General features: G+C 44.4%; 1 protein-coding gene across 1 annotated transcript in view; it reads left to right on the top strand.

Annotated features, from left to right (window-relative positions):
• FBXO38 (F-box protein 38) overlaps positions 1 to 20492 on the top strand; it is a 102812-nt gene that overhangs the window by 18079 nt on the left and 64241 nt on the right. The window contains exons 10-13 of the mRNA XM_040406601.1: positions 467 to 637; positions 10209 to 10351; positions 12520 to 12763; positions 13480 to 13596. Of these exons, the coding sequence (XP_040262535.1) occupies positions 467 to 637; positions 10209 to 10351; positions 12520 to 12763; positions 13480 to 13596 (675 nt within the window). The remainder of the gene's footprint in view (positions 1 to 466; positions 638 to 10208; positions 10352 to 12519; positions 12764 to 13479; positions 13597 to 20492) is intronic.

Genomic DNA, 20492 nt, shown 5'->3' with positions numbered 1-20492 from the left:
GACGGGGTCCTCAGATGTCTAGCTCCATACTATCAAGGCGCTATGATTGCATCAGCACAGGATCAGCAGGATCACAGCTGCAATTGTCAATAGTGACTGTGCCATCTTAATCGTAGTCCATATCCCCAAGTGGGACTTAAAAAGTTCAAAAATATGTAAAGGAAAACAATGCAAAACACATTTTCTTCCCATAAAACTCTCTACCATGTGAAAAATACCCATAAATGGTATGCATAACAACCCGAACTATAAAAGCATCAGGATATTCACAGTTACATTGATGGAAACATATAAAGTTCTGTCTGATACAGTAAAAAAAGTGAAACAAATAAATGTTTGGGCCTAAACAGGCTTGGTCTTTAAGGGATTAAACCGTGAATTTTTATTTTGCCATAGTTTTGTAACTTATTTTTTCTTTTTTTCTTTTTTCCTGTGTGCAACCTTTTATTATGTTGGGTTTGTATAGGTAAGATGACCAATGCAGATCTAATGAAGTACGGCTTGGCTGATGTGGCTGAGAATCCTGGTATTATCACTGATATTGGGATGAAAGCTGTAAATGAAGTCTTCTCCTGCATCAAATACTTAGTAATTTACAACTGTCCCCACCTTCATAATCCAAAAAATTGGATCACAGGTACAGAATAATAAAAGTGAACTTTACATGTTTTTAACATTTCCTATTTTAACCTATGATGGCATTGTACAGAGTTGAAATATCATACAGTTAATAGAAACATAATTCACAGGTACACTCACAAATCACAAAAAATGGATTATATTCCCAGAAAATTACCGTATAATTCCTAATGTCAGCTGTGTTTCAAACACACCGCTGAGCCTCTGTGGTCACGTGCCACTTGGTGACATGTCCCCACTAAGACTAAAACTAGTTTCACACTAGAGCTTGTCAGTTGCCGGCAACAGCCTGACGGATCTCGCTGTACCGGTCATTGCGGGAAGCTACAGTGATGCCGTCTGGCCCATTATTGCTGGATACAGAGAGATCCCGCAGCCTGCCAGATCTGACAAGCACTAGTGTGAAACTACCCTGAATGACCTATGTTTATTACCACAGACTAGACGCCATGCTTCCAGTCCACAGGCCATCGGAAGGAGTGGCAAAGAGAGCCTTGTGTTTTTTTTTGTTTAACACTTTCCCAACCATAAGTAAATTTGCTTTTGGGATCGGACAACCTTTTTAATAAGAGCATTCCTTAGAGCAATGTTAGGAAGAGTATCAGCCATCCAGCCAAGAGCAGTTGCCTTCCTGGCCAGGAACATTCTTTCTGAAGAAATATTATTTGATGATTAGACCTTCGAATTTCATCCACCACCTTACATAAGTAAATTAGCAGATCAAGTGGAAGTGTGGTTTCCATAATGGTATTGAGGCACTGGAGGACATCCTTCCAGAATTGGCATATTAAGGACATGAGTCCAAATCATATGCCAGAAATTTGCTTTCTCCTGGCAGCATCTGGCACAGTCTGCACTAGACCCTGAGTCCATCTTGTGCAGCCAGCTGGCATTAAGTATGCCTGATGGGTGATATACAGCTGACTGAGATGGTACTTGGCAGCAAATGAAACCACAGGATCAGACAACAGCATGTCTCCCAGTCACCCAATCATCATCATTAGTCATATGCTGTATCTGGACTTTCCACTTAGACTGGACCACCGAGGAATGGGCTATATATATACCTTGTTTATAAGCTCCGTGTAATTGTTAGGTGCTGAGGCTCCTGGGTAGGTGTGTAATTAATGACAGGACTTGTGGCAGTTGTAAGGGTTAGGGTAATCCTTGAAGGTGTGTTTGAGCTGCATAAAGTGTTAAGACACGGTAGGAAATTCCTTAGGTGTGCTGAATTTGTTCAAAGGTGAGCCACATGGTTTGCTCAGCTGAGCTTTGCCCACAAAGGGGTTTAGGGTTATTCTATATCAGCCACTGAGTTAGGACACCCTCAGCACAAGAGATTTTCTTGGCGTGCAACCAAACCTGTTTTGCCAATAAATGTAATGCCTGTATTAGACTGGCCAATTTTCGGCCAGTTCATTGTTAACGAGCGTTCTAATACTGCCGTGGATTTTCTTGTTGATTGGGCAATCCAGAGCTTTAAGCTTGTTTAAAATTGTTTGCCAGTAGCCGATTGTGCTGTGTAATCACGATCTGCTGCTAGCAAACAACTAGACAGCATGGGGACGAGTGATGGCATAATGATCCCTCCTCCCTATACTGAGGAGGAGATTGCTGCATATAATAGCAGCAGTCTCCTCCACTAGCGAGCAGGCGATTGCTGGGAAGGAATGCTTCCCTTCTGACAATTGCCTGCCTTATCTGGCTGTATAATACTGCCTTAAAGGTCTTGGTGCTCCTACCAGTTACTGCTGATGTCCTTCTGTGTTTATTAGCAGGCTTGGAGAGCCTTGTTCCCCCATAGAACAAGTCAAAGTAAAAACATAGGTCCCAGCACCGTAATAGTATGGCGCAGCGGGACGTGACTTGCCGCCCAGCGCCGTACTATTACTGCAAGGGACAGACTGTTCCCGTTAGCCGGACCCCTGCTGTATGCGCCGGCATCGGTGAAATTACAGATGCCGTCACATTAACCCCTTCTATGCTGCAGTCAGCACTGACCGCGACATAGAAGGGGTTTGCTGCGGGTGGGAGAGCCTATCGGGTCCCCGCGCTGCTGTGGCGGGGACCCAATGGGTGAGAAGGCAGCCCGATGCCGTGCAGAGGCTTCCCAATGCCGTGCATGGCATGTGGACCTGCCTTCTACTGGTGCCCAGGAGATCCAGCCTCAGACTGGGTCTCCTAGGCAACCTGTTAGTGTATTACTCAGTGTAATATGCTAACAGGCTATGCATTACAATACAGATGTATTGTAATCCATTGCTGGAGGGGATAAGACTCCCAGAGTGGGACAGAAATAAAGTTAAAAAAAAAAGTTAAAAAAGGTTTTCGATATAAAATAAAAGTTTCAAGGGAAAAAAAGCCCCTTTCCCTTGATTTTAAAATAAAAAATAGAAGAAAAAAAAAGAAAAAACACACATATTAGGTATCGCAGCGTCTGTAACAACTGGTTCTATAAAAATATCACATGACCTAACCCCTCAGGTGAACACCGTGAAAAATAAATCTGTATTAAAAAAAGCCATTTTTGTCACCTTACATCACAAAAATTGCAACACCAAGCGATCAAAAAGGCGTATGCCCCCCAAAATAGTACCAATCAAACTGTCACCTTATCCCGCAAAAAATGACAGCCTAACGAAGACAATGGGTCAAAAAATAAAAAAAAGCTGACTCTCAGACTATGGAGACACTAAAACGTAATTTTTTTTGTTTCAAAAATGCTTTTATTGTGTAAAACTTAAATAAATAAGAAAAAGTATACATATTAGGTATTGCCACATCTGTAACGATCTGCTCTATGAAAATGTCACATGACCTAACCCCCCAGATGAACGTTGTAAAAAGAAATAAATAAAATCTGTGCTAAAACAACTAATTTTTTGGTCACCTTGCCCCATAAAGTGAAATAATGAATGATCAAAAAAAATCATATGTTCCCAAAAATGGTACCAATAAAAACGTCAACTCTTCCTGCAAAAAACGAGCCCCTGCACCAGACTATCGGCATGAAAAATAAAAAAAGTAATTCAAAATGGAGACACAAAATATATATATATTTTTAAATGCTTTATTATGTAAAACTGAAACAAAGAAAGAAAGTAGACATATTTGATATCATTGATTCCGTAACTACTTGGTCTATAAAAATAGCACATGATCTACCCTGTCAGATGAATGTTGTAAAAAAAATAAAAACAGTGCCACTGCTGTGTGCCCTTACATCAGTTTACGACCACATGTGGGGTGTTTCTGTAAACCGCAGAATCTGGGTAGTAAATATTGAGTTTTGTTTGGCTGTTAACCCTCGATGTGTTAAAGAAAAATGGCTTAAAATGGAAAACCTGCCAAAAAAGTGAAATTTAGAAATGTAATCTCCATTTTCCTTTAATTCTTGTGGAACACAAACGGTTAACAAAGTTTGTAAAATCAGTTTTGAGTAACTTGAGGGGTGTAGTCTCTACAATGGGGTCATTTATGGGGGGTTTCCACTATGTAAGCCCCACAAAGTGACTTCAGACCTGAACTGGTCCTTAAAAAGTGGGCTTTGGAAGTTTTCTTAAAAAGTTTAAGAATTGCTTCTAAAATTCTAAGCCTTCTAACGTCTTAAAAAAATAAAATGACATTTACAAAATGATGCCAACATAAAGTAGACATGTGGGGAATGTTAAGTAATAAATCTTTTATGAAGTATCACTTTCTGTTTTGAAAAGCAGAGAAATCGAAATTTAGAAAATTTACAAATTTTTCTACATTTTTGGTAAATTTTGGATTATTTTATAAATAAAGATGAAATATATTGACTCAAATTTACCAGTGTCATGAAGTACAATGTGTCACGAGAAAGCAATCTCAGAATGGCTTGGATAAAATAAGATTAATTCACAGATAATGGGTCGCACTACTGTATGGAAAAACCCGGATGGGTGCTCACAGCCCGCAGATTCACCCAATCTAACAAGCAAAAAATTATACAAAAGAAAAGGGCTGGGCACTCACTATATCTAGTAGCCGTGGTGCTTTATTAATTAAAATCAATTATTATAATATAATTAAAAACACATATTCTCACACACATTCATACACATCAATAATAGTATCTAAAATATAAATATAATCACTGTAACACAATGGTAAAAGGACCTATTTGATATATATAAGAGTCAGATATGATCAGTAATTCGCATATGACCAATAGTCCGCATATATGGAGGACGAAAACAGTCCAAAACTATCCGAATGTTCAGTCCAATATCAGAAGTGTGCCATATACAAAAAGGACGGATGAAATAGTTGATCCGATATCCTGAGATCTTTTTCAGAGACGAATAGTCCTGAATTCAAATATTCGCACAGTTCAAAGTAACAGCGTTAATTTCCAAATGGATAATGTGTCAGTTGTATTATAGTCTACTAGGGGTGCACCGAAATTTCGGCAGCCGAAAATATCGGCCGAAAATGCACCTAATCCACTTCGGCCGATATTGTTACATATCGGCCGAAAATATGGGGTGTGGGATTTGTCACCCACCATCTGCGGGCGGGCGGTTTACTTTGTCACTGCATCTTTATTTTACCTTACAATCGTGAGGCTCCAGTAACTAACAACTCTGCAGGCAGAGCGGAGGCCGGCGTAACGTCACTTACTCACGTGACGCGCCTGCTCCGCCTCCTTCATTCATAAAGTGGGCGGAGCAGGTGCGTCACGTGAGTAAGTGACGTTACGCCGCCCTCCGCTCTGCCTGCAGAGTTGTTAGTTACTGGAGCCTCACGATTGTAAGGTAAAATAAAGATGCTGTGAGCAGCAGGGCCGGGGCTGTTATGGGTAGGGGGGATCGGTCTATGGAACTGCTATGGGGAGGGGGGATCTGTGCACTGCTATGGGGAGGGGGGGATCTGTGCACTGCTATGGGGAGGGGGGATCTGTGCACTGCTATGGGGAGGGGGGATCTGTGCACTGTTATGGGGAAAGGGATCTGTGCACTGTTATGGGGAAAGGGATCTGTGCACTGTTATGCCCATAACAGTGCACAGATCCCCCTCTCCATAACAGCGCCACCCACAGATCCCCCTCTCCATAACAGCGCCACCCACAGATCCCCCTCTCCATAACAGCGCCACCCACAGATCCCCCCTCCCCATAACAGCGCCACCCACAGATCCCCCTCTCCATAACAGCGCCACCCACAGATCCCCCTCTCCATAACAGAGCCACCCACAGATCCCCCTCTCCATAACAGCGCCACCCACAGATCCCCCTCTCCATAACAGCGCCACCCACAGATCCCCCTCTCCATAACAGCGCCACCCACAGATCCCCCTCTCCATAACAGCGCCACCCACAGATCCCCCTCTCCATAACGGCGCCACCCACAGATCCCCCTCTCCATAACGGCGCCACCCACAGATCCCCCTCTCCATAACGGCGCCACCCACAGATCCCCCTCTCCATAACGGCGCCACCCACAGATCCCCCTCTCCATAACGGCGCCACCCACAGATCCCCCTCTCCATAACGGCGCCACCCACAGATCCCCCTCTCCATAACAGCGCCACCCACAGATCCCCCTCTCCATAACAGAGCCACCCACAGATCCCCCTCTCCATAACAGCGCCACCCACAGATCCCCCTCTCCATAACAGCGCCACCCACAGATGAATTTCATTCATGAAAAAGAATTATTAATAAAATCATTAAAAAAAAAGTATTTTAAAAGTATTTGGGCAAAAAGGCAGTTTCGGTTTCGGTTTCGGTTTTCGGTCAAGGGCATCCTGAATTTTCGGTTTCGGTTTCGGACCAGAATTTTCATTTCGGTGCACCCCTATAGTCTACTCACATAATAAATGTACTTAGGCGGCTCAGATCAACAATCCGCGGCGTCCCGCGTAATAGTCAGGGTATGATCTCCGCTTGTACGTGTGAGCCACAACTTCACAATGGAATAGTCTTTGATAACTCCTAGTAGGTTTCACAGAGAGTTTTCAACAAGCTGTTTTTCAATTGAACAATCAAAGTTCCTCACTTACTGGCGCCAGTAGTATCTTTGTATTCCACAGCTCTGCAGATATGCGTTCCACCTTCAATTTATTTTCTCCAAGAAGGGGCGAAGCTGCAAAGGTTGGTGGTCCTTAGGTCCAGTCGGGGGGTCCAGTACCAGACGCGTTTCGGGGCTCTTAGTGGCCCCTTCCTCAGTGGTTGACCTCCCCTCCCTAATGTCTCTCCTTTTATAGAGGACTTCAGTAATTAATCCAACTGGGAAATGAGCCAAGTATTCCTCAAATTCTGAAATGGATCGGGTTCTCCTCAAAATCTGTGGTGGATCTCAATATTGGGATCTCTTCGAATGAATCAATATTAGATACACCAAAATATCCTCCATACTCCTTTCCATAATTTTCATTAGATATGTATAGATCTGGATTGTATATATCAAAGATACACCAAATATAAAGTAACCGCTTATGCGGTATTGATGCGTCTTTGTTGCAACACAGTTCTACACAGTTATGAAATCTGGATCGTTTTGAATATAAATGCAACAAAAAAATGCAACAAAGACGCATCAATACCGCATAAGCGGTTACTTTATATTTGGTGTATCTTTGATATATACAATCCAGATCTATACATATCTAATGAAAATTATGGAAAGGAGTATGGAGGATATTTTGGTGTATCTAATATTGATTCATTCGAAGAGATCCCAATATTGAGATCCACCACAGATTTTGAGGAGAACCCGATCCATTTCAGAATTTGAGGAATACTTGGCTCATTTCCCAGTTGGATTAATTACTGAAGTCCTCTATAAAAGGAGAGACATTAGGGAGGGGAGGTCAACCACTGAGGAAGGGGCCACTAAGAGCCCCGAAACGCGTCTGGTACTGGACCCCCCGACTGGACCTAAGGACCACCAACCTTTGCAGCTTCGCCCCTTCTTGGAGAAAATAAATTGAAGGTGGAACGCATATCTGCAGAGCTGTGGACTACAAAGATACTACTGGCGCCAGTAAGTGAGGAACTTTGATTGTTCAATTGAAAAACAGCTTGTTGAAAACTCTCTGTGAAACCTACTAGGAGTTATCAAAGACTATTCCATTGTGAAGTTGTGGCTCACACGTACAAGCGGAGATCATACCCTGACTATTACGCGGGACGCCGCGGATTGTTGATCTGAGCCGCCTAAGTACATTTATTATGTGAGTAGACTATAATACAACTGACACATTATCCATTTGGAAATTAACGCTGTTACTTTGAACTGTGCGAATATTTGAATTCAGGACTATTCGTCTCTGAAAAAGATCTCAGGATATCGGATCAACTATTTCATCCGTCCTTTTTGTATATGGCACACTTCTGATATTGGACTGAACATTCGGATAGTTTTGGACTGTTTTCGTCCTCCATATATGCGGACTATTGGTCATATGCGAATTACTGATCATATCTGACTCTTATATATATCAAATAGGTCCTTTTACCATTGTGTTACAGTGATTATATTTATATTTTAGATACTATTATTGATGTGTATGAATGTGTGTTAGAATATGTGTTTTTAATTATATTATAATAATTGATTTTAATTAATAAAGCACCACGGCTACTAGATATAGTGAGTGCCCAGCCCTTTTCTTTTGGATAAAATAAGAGTTCCAAAGTTATTACCACATAAAGTGACACATGTCTGATTTGCAAAAAATGACCTGGGCAGGAAGGTGAAAACTGGCCCGGGATTGAAAGGGTTAAACTGTGACATCTAGGTAGTAATTAGAGATGATCGAATTTAAAAAAAATTCGATTCGCGGGTTCATTGAATTTTTGGGAAAAAATTTGGTTTGATCCGAATTTATTAGTGCCGAATTTCGTGAAAAAAATGGCTATTTCCTGGCTGCAGAGAGCCTTTATAGTGGTGTAGAACATTATGCCTTGCAGTAACACGCATAGGGAGTCTGCTTTGGTAGTAAAATAATACTGTGAGTCTGTATGACATGTAGATGACAGGCGTCGCTCTTAGAATCACTGCACACTTCACTTATTTGGGCAGTTACAGGGCCAAAACTAACCAAATAACTCAAGTATGAACTCAGCCTTACAGGTCGATGTTAGCGTCAAGAAGAAGCGCACTCCTTTTACACCGTCGTCAGCTGATTCCATGTAGATGTCTACAGAACCTGTTACGCTTATACAAGTAGAGCCCCCCGACAGAGTTGAGAGGGTGTCAGCAGTAAGTTTGTGTTGACGTCACTGATTATTTTGCCCTTCCTCTGATCCGTCAGAACAATAACCCCCCCAAAAAAACTGCTGAAAGGCAAATATATTTAACTTTTGCCACTAATACACGGCACAAAAAAGGGCTTTAGAACAGATAATTGCACCGCTGAGCGGCAAATATATTTTACTTTAGCCTCTAATACACGACAAAAAGGGCTGTAATTTTAGGACTTCACCACACAACGGCTAATAAGCCCTTTCCCCCCCCACTAATACAAGCCAAAAAATGCTTTAGAATATATAACTGCACCGCTGAACGGCAAATAAGACGTAGAAATATTTCCTTGTAATAACCCCTGTTAAGGCCTGTATCAAACAGCACTTGCACCCCAATAACAAGAACGGTTTGCTGGAATTACAGAGCTGTATAATGGCAATTTGGATGCCCAGTCAGTGCAGCAAGGTGTAATAGGATTGTTCCTGTTACCCAGGCTGTAACCTCCCCTACTGAACCCTGTTCTACATGAATGCTGTGGAATGATTCCTCCTCCTCCTCCTTTCCCTACACCTTTAATAATCTTTCCCTGAACTTTTAAATCGTTTTTTTTTTAGCACTGTCCCTAGCGCTTGCTGACGTCTCTCCTTGCACTAAGCACACTGGTAAATATAGTGCTGTGACATCACAGGTCTAGCTGGCTGCTGATTGGCTGCATGCATGGCATTATGGGTGATCCCGCCTTCCCAGAGTTCCTTTCTCCATGTCCTCACACGTGCAGTAGCCATTTTAGAAAAAAAATGAGATTCGTTATCACGAATCACGAGGAAATTCGGCATCGGTGCAAATCAAATTTTTTCTGAAATTTGGATCTAATTCCACTTCATCAGCTTCGGTTCGTTCATCTCTAGTAGTAATAATAAAAGGTTGGGTAATAACTGACCACCCAAATATTTAAGGGGTCTCAATGTTTGCAGGCCAAGCTCGACCCTTTTGCCAACCACAGGAAGGATTTAACTACTTTTTCCACTTTATGATCTGATGCTTGATGGCTTATCCCAACAATTACAACTGAAAATCCCCCCCCAAAAAAACAACTCATGCCTTTATAATGCAATAAAAATATAAGCATTTAAATATTTGTTTTGTTGGGTGTTAGTTTACATTAAATCTTTGAAGGAGAGTTAGAGAAGCCTCACACATCCACGGAGTTAGTTCATTACAAACCGAATTTCAGCAGCTTACAGATGCTGCCTTCTATAATCTTATACAACACCACAACATAAAAGCTTTACTATAATCTTCTAGTTCCATTGTCTGCTAAGTATAAACAGTGCTTTCTTGATTCCCTTACAGATCATTCCCGGTGGAACCGCTTGGTTGATCTTAGCTTGGTGCGATGCCATGCCATTAAGCTGGAATCCTTCAGTCAGTTTGTTGAGCTACTCCCCAGTTTAGAATTTATCTCTCTGGACCAGATGTTTCGGGAACCCCCTAAGGTTAGTTCTTGGGAGGGATGAACTGCAGGTATTTTGTGTTACTATCCAAGTACAGCAAGTAAATTATGATAAAATCCCTGTGGCTTGTCTTTTACTTTAGTGGCTACTGTGTGAATGATCAACATATCTTAGTTGATTCAGGCTGGTATAAAGAGAAACTGCATCTGCTGCTGCAATTCTTTTAAATGGTCACTAACTTTTCACACAACTGTGCATAAGTTGTACAGGTGAATATAAGAAACCTTGTAATATATACTATCAGTGAAAAATTGCTTTTTTTCCACTTAGATACATACACACAAATATATATATATATATATATATATATATATATATATATATATATATACACATACAGTACAGACCAAAAGTTTGGACACACCTTCTCATTCAAAGAGTTTTCTTTATTTTCATGACTATGAAGGCATCAAAACTATGAATTAACACATGTGGAATTATATACATAACAAACAAGTGTGAAACAACTGAAAATATGTCATATTCTAGGTTCTTCAAAGTAGCCACCTTTTGCTTTGATTACTGCTTTGCACACTCTTGGCATTCTCTTGATGAGCTTCAAGAGGTAGTCCCCTGAAATGGTCTTCCAACAGTCTTGAAGGAGTTCCCAGAGATGCTTAGCACTTGTTGGCCCTTTTGCCTTCACTCTGCGGTCCAGCTCACCCCAAATCATCTCGATTGGGTTCAGGTCCGGTGACTGTGGAGGCCAGGTCATCTGGCGCAGCACCCCATCACTCTCCTTCATGGTCAAATAGCCCTTACTTTTCAAAGTTTTCCCAATTTTTCGGCTGACTGACTGACCTTCATTTCTTAAAGTAATGATGGCCACTCGTCTATTCAGTAGGACTATCAGCTGTGTATCCACCTGACTTCTCCTCAACGCAACTGATTGTCCTAACCCCATTTATAAGGCAAGAAATCCCACTTATTAAACCTGACAGGGTACACCTGTGAAGTGAAAACCATTTCAGGGGACTACCTCTTGAAGCTCATCAAGAGAATGCCAAGAGTGTGCAAAGCAGTAATCAAAGCATAAGGTGGCTACTTTGAAGAACCTAGAATATGACATATTTTTAGTTGTTTCACACTTGTTTGTTATGTATATAATTCCACATGTGTTAATTCATAGTTTTGATGCATTCAGTGTGAATCTACAATTTTCATAGTCATGAAAATAAAGAAAACTCTTTGAATGAGAAGGTGTGTCCAAACTTTTGGTCTGTACTATATGTATGTGTATATATATATATATATATGTGTGTGTGTGTTCCCAAATTGGAAATGACTTTATTTTATTTGCTTGCTAAAATTGGGGCCTCTACCCCTGATAAATAACTCAGGCTTATGAGGGAGATCAAAGTGAAATAGGGGGTTCTTTTTATAATATTATGTACCCCCTCTCTACTTAGTGATATATCACCCCCAAAAAGATTATATTTAATAACTAAAATTTTGTGAGATGGGCTGTCAACTCACTAAAGGATCAGATTACATGGGGGGCATAGAATTCCCAGCTTGGCTAGGCTAAAGCCTAGCACGGCAGATCCGTGCATGGTATCCTGCACCCATGTTCTGTGACTGAACCTTCATCGGAGGGCATAGGCTTGAGGAGAAATGGGAGCTCCAACCAGCACAGTACTCGCTGTAGAGCATATTGTAGAAATCAGGTCTTGTACACAGAAGAATCTGTATGTGCTGCAGGAAGGCCCCAACTTTGGGGGCCACCTCTGCCTTTAAAACAATAAAATCAGTAAGTAGTGTATATTGCAAAAATTATTAGTTTTTAAACTGTTAGATCTCCCCCATTGTGTATTTCTATCAAAACTGGTGTAAAGGAAAACTGGTTTAGTTGCCTAAGACAGGCAATCAGATTCCACCTTTGGAAAATGAAAGGTAAATTCTGATTGGTTGCGATGAACAACTAAGCCAGTTTTGATAAGTCTCCCCTATCTCTTGAAAGTTTAGGTACACAAATCAGCAAATTGCACTTACCATGTAGAGAAAATTAATACAAGTCGCTTACTAATGTATAGGGATTGTCCATATTGCCTTTTTTGCTGGCTTGATTCATTTCCCATTTCTAAATTTAAGATCTTTTGTGCTGTTATTGAAGAATACATATCCTGAGGCCTTTTTCTGTCCCCTTCCAGGGTTGTGCTCGTGTAGGCCTTAGCGCAGGAACAGGCATTGGAGTGTCCTCCGCCCTTGTGAGCAATCAGAACTCCAACAATGAAAATGAAAACAACAACAATCACCAGAACAACAACAACCTGCAACACAATAACAATAATCAACAGCCACAAAATATACCTCCACCTCAACATGAGGAGGGAAATGAGGATCCTGAAGTCAGAGCGGAGAACCATGTAGAGGAACCACATATAGCAGCTGAAGGTGCAACACTTTGTGCTAAAATACAAAACAATTTATCAATGATCGACTTAAAAGGGTTTTCCAAGACTTTAATACTGATGACCTATCCTCTGGATAGTTCATCAGTATCTGATTGTGGGGGTCTAACACCTGGGATCCCTACCAATCAACTGTTTGAGAAGGCACCTGTGCTCCTGTGAGTCCCGTGGGCTTCTCCGTGCTTACCATAGTGCCGTACATTGTATAGTGGCTGTGCTTGGTATCTGGATAAGCCCCTTTCACTTCAAAGGGGCTGAGCTGGGCCTAGACCATGTGACCGATGAACGCGTTGTCACTGGTCTAGGAAAAGCTGAAGAAGGCCGCTGTGCTACTGCAAGTACCGCTGCAGTCTCAAACAGCTCATTGGCGTGGGCCCCAGTTGTTGGACCCCCCCCAATCAGATACTGATGACTTATCCGAAGGATAGGTCATCAGTATTAAAATCTCGGAAAACCCCTTTAGTAGAATTGGAATGCCTCACTTACCATGTAGATGTTATCTCTCTACCTCATACGGTGGAAAGATGGCATGGACAGATTGTCCCTTTCTGCTTGAGCCCTACAATTTTAGTCTTGGGTTAGATATAATGATATATGAACAACAAGCTTGCTTTATCCTGCAATACATAAAATATTTTCATTTATATGTAGCAGTGATTGTCCCCATCTATTCACTTTGTGCTTGCTTCAAATGGGCAGCTCTAAATGACATGGAAGACGTTCCACAAGAGGATGTTAGACCATCTGCGCAAGACAATGAAGCTGCAGGTCCGAATTTGGCCATTATACCAATGGATGTGGATGAAGAACGAGCAGGTTGGGCTTATAAAGTATCCTGTATTTTCCATTTGGAGCTGCATTTGCCTACTGTCTACATACATTTTATGTTGCATACAAATGAAGTGGTTTCATCAAAACTTATCAAAGTATTGGAGCAGGGGTTTGCACGTGTGGGTAGTGAGTATACGAAGTCCATATATGTGCCTCATAATCTAGTTGTATTCTGTCACCAGCTTTTTGCTGTCACACCTAAAGCATAAACTAGTGACAGATCCCCTTTGTAAAACCCTGTGATGTCGTCTTTTAACTGCTAGAGCTGTTTTGCTAAAATCCTATATTGAACAGGTCCAGCGCTGGAGCTGTACAATACTCAGTGTGAGCCGATGAGTCCGGATATTCACAAGGACCCAGCTCTCCCTGCCATTGAACCCTATAGAAAAAAAAAAAAAAGACAATCGGTGACTAGGGGTTGGAAAGTGGAAGGTCCTCATAAATTAACAGGACTCATAGTCTCACGCTGTACGCTGGATCTGTTCAGTATACAAGAGTTTAGTAAAAAGTGACCCAGTGTTTTGCTAACTGGATCTGTCAGTAGTCTGCCCTTAGTTAGGGCAGCAAAAACGGACTCCCTTTACATCTTATATTAGAGAATTGTAAATTTAAAGAAAAAAAATCCTTTTCTAACACATTGGGGGAGATTTATCAAAACTGGTGTAAAGGAAAGCTGTCTTAGTTACCTCTAGTAGCCAATCAGATTCCACCTTTCATTTTCCAAAAGATCTCTGAAAAGTAAAATCGGTGGAATCTGTTTGGAGTCTGATGCTTCTTGCCAACAGACTACCACTTTAAGCATTCAGGCCACGGCGACACTGGTCGCGACCAGGATCGCTGGGTAGCCGTGACGCCATACAAATGCATGGGATCACTGTGACAGTTGCACGAAATCCAACAAGGCTATATTTCTTGCAACTGCCAAGGCGATCCCATTCATTTCTATGTACAGTTGCAGTCTTTTGGTATGTAGCATAGGGCAGAATTTTTGTTGGGTGTGGCAGATGTTAACCAAACAAACTTTATCCTTTAAATGGCAATGGCAATAAAATGTTACTACCGGAAATGTGGTCCAAAATAAATGCATGGAAGAACAGTGTCCTCTAGAGGGCAGGAGTGCTCTTCGTAGTACTGTAAGTCTACTTACAGAGTGATGGAGGCTCTGAGTGTAAACTCTCTTTCTATTAAAAAAAAGTTTATTTATATATATATATATATATATATATATATATATATAAAAAAAAAGTTATTTTTTTTCTATAGCAGACACACCCTTTAATAGTAAAGAACCTTAGAGAAAAATTTGGAATTGCCTACAGCCCTGCATGTGTATTTGACTGCTTTAGTTTTAATTTAATCACATTTAAATAGTGATAGTGAATTTATATTTTCCAATGGTTGAGTTCCACTTTACTAATATTAACCCTTTCGCTACAAAAATTTGTATTTTATTTTATTTTTTTCGTTTTTGCGTTTTCATTTTTCTTCCCTATCTTCCTTGAGCCATAACTTTTTTATATTTCCATTCACATATCCATATGAGGGCATATTTTTTGTGGGGCAAGTTGTACTTTCTAATGTCACCATTAATTATGGCATAAAATGTAGTGGGAAGCGGTAAAAAAAATTCCAAATGGGGTGGAATTGGGGGAAAAAACGCAATTCCTCGTTTTACGGGTTTTGTTCCCAAGGTGCTTTGTTTGCGGCAAAACTGACCCATGCCAGTACACCCAGTACGATTTCAACGATACCCCATATGCAGTGCTCCAGACTAAAAAAAATACCTAGTAGCCATTGGCTCCTGAATTGAAAAATTTAGGAGCCCAATGAAAAAAGTATTGCGATACTCAATACCACGCAAAAAAAGCTGCGTGCATATTGCATTTTATGAAACGTTCGGCCCATAATAGAACAGTCCTATCCTATTTTTTGGGGTGACAAGGTGACTAAAAAATGGCGAATCGCATGGTTTTTATTTATTTATTTATGTTACGGCGCTCACCGCATAAGAGATATTTTTAAATAATTTAATAGTTTGGACTTTTCGGATGCAGCGCTACGTAATATGTTTATTTATTTATTGTTTATATATTTTTTATGTAAAATTGGGAAAGGGGGGATTTAAACTTAATATTTTATTGTACTTTCACACTAGCATTTTTAATTTCCGGCATAGAGTTCCGTCATAGGGGCTCTATACCGGAAAATAACTGATCAGGCATATCCCTATGCATTCTGAATGGAGAGTAATCCGTTCAGGATGCATCAGGATGTCTTCAGTTCAGTCGTTTTGACTGATCAGGCAAAAGAGAAAACAGCAGCATGCTACGGTTTTATCTCCCCGAATAAAAACTAAAGACTTGCCGGAATGCTGGATCTGGCATTTTTCTCCATAGGAATGTATTAGTGCCAGATTAGTGCATTCAAAATACCGGAATGCCGGATCTGTCCTTTCGGTCTGCGCATGCGCAGACTGGTAAAAAGATACAAGACGGATCCGTCTGTCCGCATGACAAGCTGAGAGATGGATTCTTTCTTGCAATGCATTTGTGAGATGGATCCGCATCCGGATGCGTCTCACAAATGCTTTGTCACATCCAGATCGGTGGATCAGGCAGGCAGTTCCTACGACGGAACTGCCCGCCGGATCACACTGCCGCAAGTGTGAAAGTAGCCTTAGTGTTTGTGTTTTTTTGTTTTTTTTACTTACTATTAGCCCCCTTAGGGGCTGGAACCCTTGTCCTATTCACCCTTAGGCCCCTTTCACTTGGGCAAGATTTATGCGTGGGTGCAATGCGTGATGTGAACGCATTGCACCCGCACTGAATCCGGACCCATTCATTTCTATGGGGCTGTGCACATGAGCGGTGATTTTCATGCAACGCAGGCCCCATAGAAGTTAATGGGGCTGCGTGAAAATCGCAAGCATCCGCAAGCAAGTGTGGATGCGGTGCGATTTTCACACATTGTTGCTAGGATGAAAGTCTATTTACTGTATTATTTTGCCTTATAACATGGTTATAAGGGAAAATAATAGCATTCTTTAATACAGAATGCTTAGTAGAAGGTCAATTGAGGGTTAAAAATAATAATAATAATAATGAACTCTCCTCCTCCAATTGATCCCGTAGCTGCCGGTCTCCTGTTCTTTCTTCAGGACCTGTCAAAAGACCTGTGGTGACATCACTGTGCTCATCACATGATCCATCACCATGGTAATGGACCATGTGTTGAGCTCAGTGACGTCACCACAGGTCCTTTGACAGGTCCTGAAGAAAGAACAGTAGACCGGCAGCTACGGGATCAATTGGAGGAGGTGAGTTAATAAAATAAAAAAATTTCTCGTGCATGGCATTGGGGGACACAGCACCATGGGTATATGCCCAGCTGCCACTAGGAGGCTGACACTAGAAACACAAAAGTGTTGGCTCCGCCCAGGTGGGCTATACCCCTCTGCAAGAGCCGAGACACACCAGTCTAGTTCTAGTGTCCGTAGGAGGCAGACATGACCTGTTTTGCAGGTCATCCTGCTAATTTTATTTTTTATTTTGTTCTATTTTTTCTCTTTTTTTTCTACAGGTTCTTCCTGATGCAGGGGTGGCTCCATCGTGTTCCACTTTAGTTGCCCCCCTGCGGCAGCCACCTAGTCCCCACTTATCTGCTTCCGCAGAGGAATTCCGGCGGACCCACGGCTCCCGTGTTGAGTCCGCCGAGGGGGTGGTCATTGCTGCGCCTGAAAACGTCAGAAGGTGAGTATGGCAGTGTCTCCTTTTTAGTTTAGCACTTGGGTCTGGAGGTGTTCCTCCAACTTAGGGGGCACTGCACGCTTGCCTGGGGTTCTTTTCTGCGTGGGGCAAAACTTTTTGGGGCACCCTCGTTTCTAGGGTCTGGCCCTTTAAGACGGCCGGTTCTGCTCCTTCGGCTCCTTCCCGTACTAACGGGTTTCCCCCTGCTCCTACCTGGCCTTCCGGGCCCCCGCACCCCGCCGGGAAATCGGCGCTGCGTCTCCGCTTCTGCTGCTGCCTCCGGGCGTTACCGCGATCGCGGGCGTCCGTTTCCGGCAGCTTTTTTCTACTCTAGGCCCCGGCTTTTCTTCAGCCTAGGCCGCGGGTCACGTGGGGCGGAGCTCCGCCTCCTGCCTTCCCGGGCTTTTCGCCTCTCCCTCCCCTCTGTGGGTGGCGCCCTGGGAGGCGCGTTTTTTCTTACTAATCCAGCACCAGCGCGGGCTGCTGGGGGGGTGTGTCTTCCTCTACTACCGGCTCCTGTCCTGCCTGCAGCTGTCGCATCTTACAGCTTCTCCTGCGACTCGGCTCTCTGGACGTGCTTCTGTGGGACACAGCACCTTGGGTCTGGTAGGCAGCCTCTGGCTGACTCTTTTTTGCTTTGCATGCTCCTCCATACCGCCCTCATGTCTTCTTCTGGTCGGGCCCCCACTCCCCCTGCCGCCATTTCCACTCATTACGCCTGTTCCGTGTGTAATAGGAAGTTCCCATGTGGTCAGTCTTCCTCTCTCTGCGTGCAGTGCCTTCCCCCCGGGCCCACCCAGTCCGCCCCTGCGGCCTCCTCCTTGTCGGTCCTTCCGGAATGGGCTGCTACCCTATCCCAGGCTATAGGTAACCTTGCCAGCCTCTCCCAATCCCTAGCGCAGTCCTTGGACCGCTTGCCCGCTCAGATTGCGGCCGCCTCGGGCAGGGACCTCCCCGCCGGGGAAGTCCGTTCCCGCTCTGGTACGAGGTCCAGCAAGCGACCTCGCACAGCCTCGGCCGGGTCCCATTCTTCCTCAGCTACCCCGGATCACTCCCCGGTTAGGTCTGAGTCGGGCGAAATTTCTTCTTCAGCCGCTTCCGCCGTTCCTGGGGATTCCTCCGCTTCTGATTCTGAATCAGAGCGGTGCTCGGCGATGTCTGCGGCCATTCAGGACTTCATCAAAGCCGTCCGTGACGCGCTCCATGTGCAGGACGTTCCCTCCTCCTCCTCCCTGGAGTCGGTGTCCTTCCGCCGGGCTAGACGTTCCACTGTGGTCTTCCCGAATCACGAGGATCTGGACGCGCTTCTGGCTAAGGAGTGGCGTCATCCTGATCGGCGCCTTCATCTTACCAAGGCCTCTGACGTCCCCTATCCTTTTTCTGAGGAGGTTCCTCCTCAGGTGGACCCTCAGGTTGCTCGCCTGGCGAAGGCTACTGCTCTTCCCCTGGCTGACGCGGCTTCCTTGTCGGATCCCGCTGATAAACGGGTCGACTCTTTGGCCAAGTCTGTTTTCATCGCAGCGGGTGCCGCCATCCGCCCTGCGTTTGCCGCCTCCTGGGTGGCTAAGGCCTGCGCTATCTGGGCAAAACAGCTTGTTCGCGCCTTACCCCCAGACTCTGATCAAGGGGAACTGGCAGTGCTTGCCTCTCAAATTTACCAGGCGTCCAAATTTCTTTGCGATGCCTCTATGGAATCGGCCCGCCGATCCGGCCGTGCGGCCGCTAACTCTGTGGCCATTCGCCGCACCATCTGGCTTCGTTCTTGGGCGGCAGATTCCGCCTCCAAGAAGGCTCTGATTTCCCTTCCCTTTCTCGGTGGGAAGCTCTTTGGGAAGCATTTGGAGGAGCTCATTTCGGAGGCCACTGGCGGTAAGAGCTCTCTTCTTTCCCAGAATCAGCCTCGCCGCCGTCGCTTTCCTGGGTCGTCCTCTCGGGCGCAGTCCTTTTCGGGCCCCCCCTGCCCGATCTGACAAGAAGTCCTCCAGGCCTTCCTTTAAGGCCAAGCCCTCCTGGCATGCCAAGCCCAAACCTGCTCGCCCCCAGTCCACTAAACCTCCTTCCGCATGACTCTGTCAAGGTGGGAGGGCGTCTGCTCGCCTTTCAGGACGTCTGGCAAGCAAGCGTAGAAGACGCTTGGGTTCTGGAGGTAGTCTCCTCCGGATACAGGATCGAATTTTCCGATCTTCCGCCGGGACGGTTCTTCCTGACGTCGCCCCCCAGGTCCCCCTCCAGGGCAGAAGGTTTTTTTCAGGCCATTCGTTCCCTTCGCTCTCTAGGGGTCATCGTTCCGGTTCCAGAATCAGAACGTTTTCAGGGGTTCTATTCGAATCTGTTCACGGTTCCCAAAAAGGACGGTTCGCTCCGTCCTATCCTGGACCTGAAGGCGCTGAATCACTTTGTCCGGGTCCGTCACTTTCGTATGGAATCCCTCCAGTCGGTGATCGCCTCCTTGGAGTCGGACGAGTTCCTGTCGTCCATCGACATTCAGGACGCCTATCTCCACGTCCCCATTGCCCCCTCCCACCAAAGGTTCCTTCGCTTCGCGGTAGGTTCTCTTCATTTCCAATTCGTAGCCCTGCCCTTCGGCCTGGCCTCTGCTCCGAGGGTCTTCACCAAGGTGTTGGCGCCTCTCATGGCCCTTCTACGTGCCAGGGGGGTCGCTTTGGTACCTTACCTGGACGACCTTCTGATTCGGGCCCCGTCGTTGGAGGACAACCTGTCCAGCCTGCACATCACCCTCTCAGCTCTTGCTCAGTTCGGGTGGCTCGTCAACCACTCCAAGTCCTCCCTCGTCCCATGCCAGAGGATGCCCTTCCTGGGCATGATTTTCGACACTCGCCTCGGGCGGGTGTTTCTCCCCCCAGAGAAGATTGCCTCCCTTCAGGCGGGGGTGACGCTTCTCCGCGGCCCGTCCACCTTGACTATCAGGACGTGTATGCGCGTCCTGGGGAGGATGGTGGCTTCCTTCGAAGCCATTCCCTATTCCCAATTCCACTCCCGGGACCTTCAGTTGTTTCTCCTATCCAGGTGGGACAAGTCCCAGGCAGGTCTCGATCGCCTGGTTCGTCTCCCTCTCCAGCTTCGCCAGGACCTCTCCTGGTGGCTGCTTCCTCGGACGGTGTCCCTGGGCCGTTC

Source organism: Bufo bufo, chromosome 1, assembly GCF_905171765.1.
Source record: "Bufo bufo chromosome 1, aBufBuf1.1, whole genome shotgun sequence".
NCBI classification, from domain to species: Eukaryota; Metazoa; Chordata; class Amphibia; order Anura; family Bufonidae; genus Bufo; species Bufo bufo.
The sequence above is the reverse complement of the archived record's forward strand: the minus strand, read 5'-3'. Positions and strand labels throughout refer to the sequence as shown.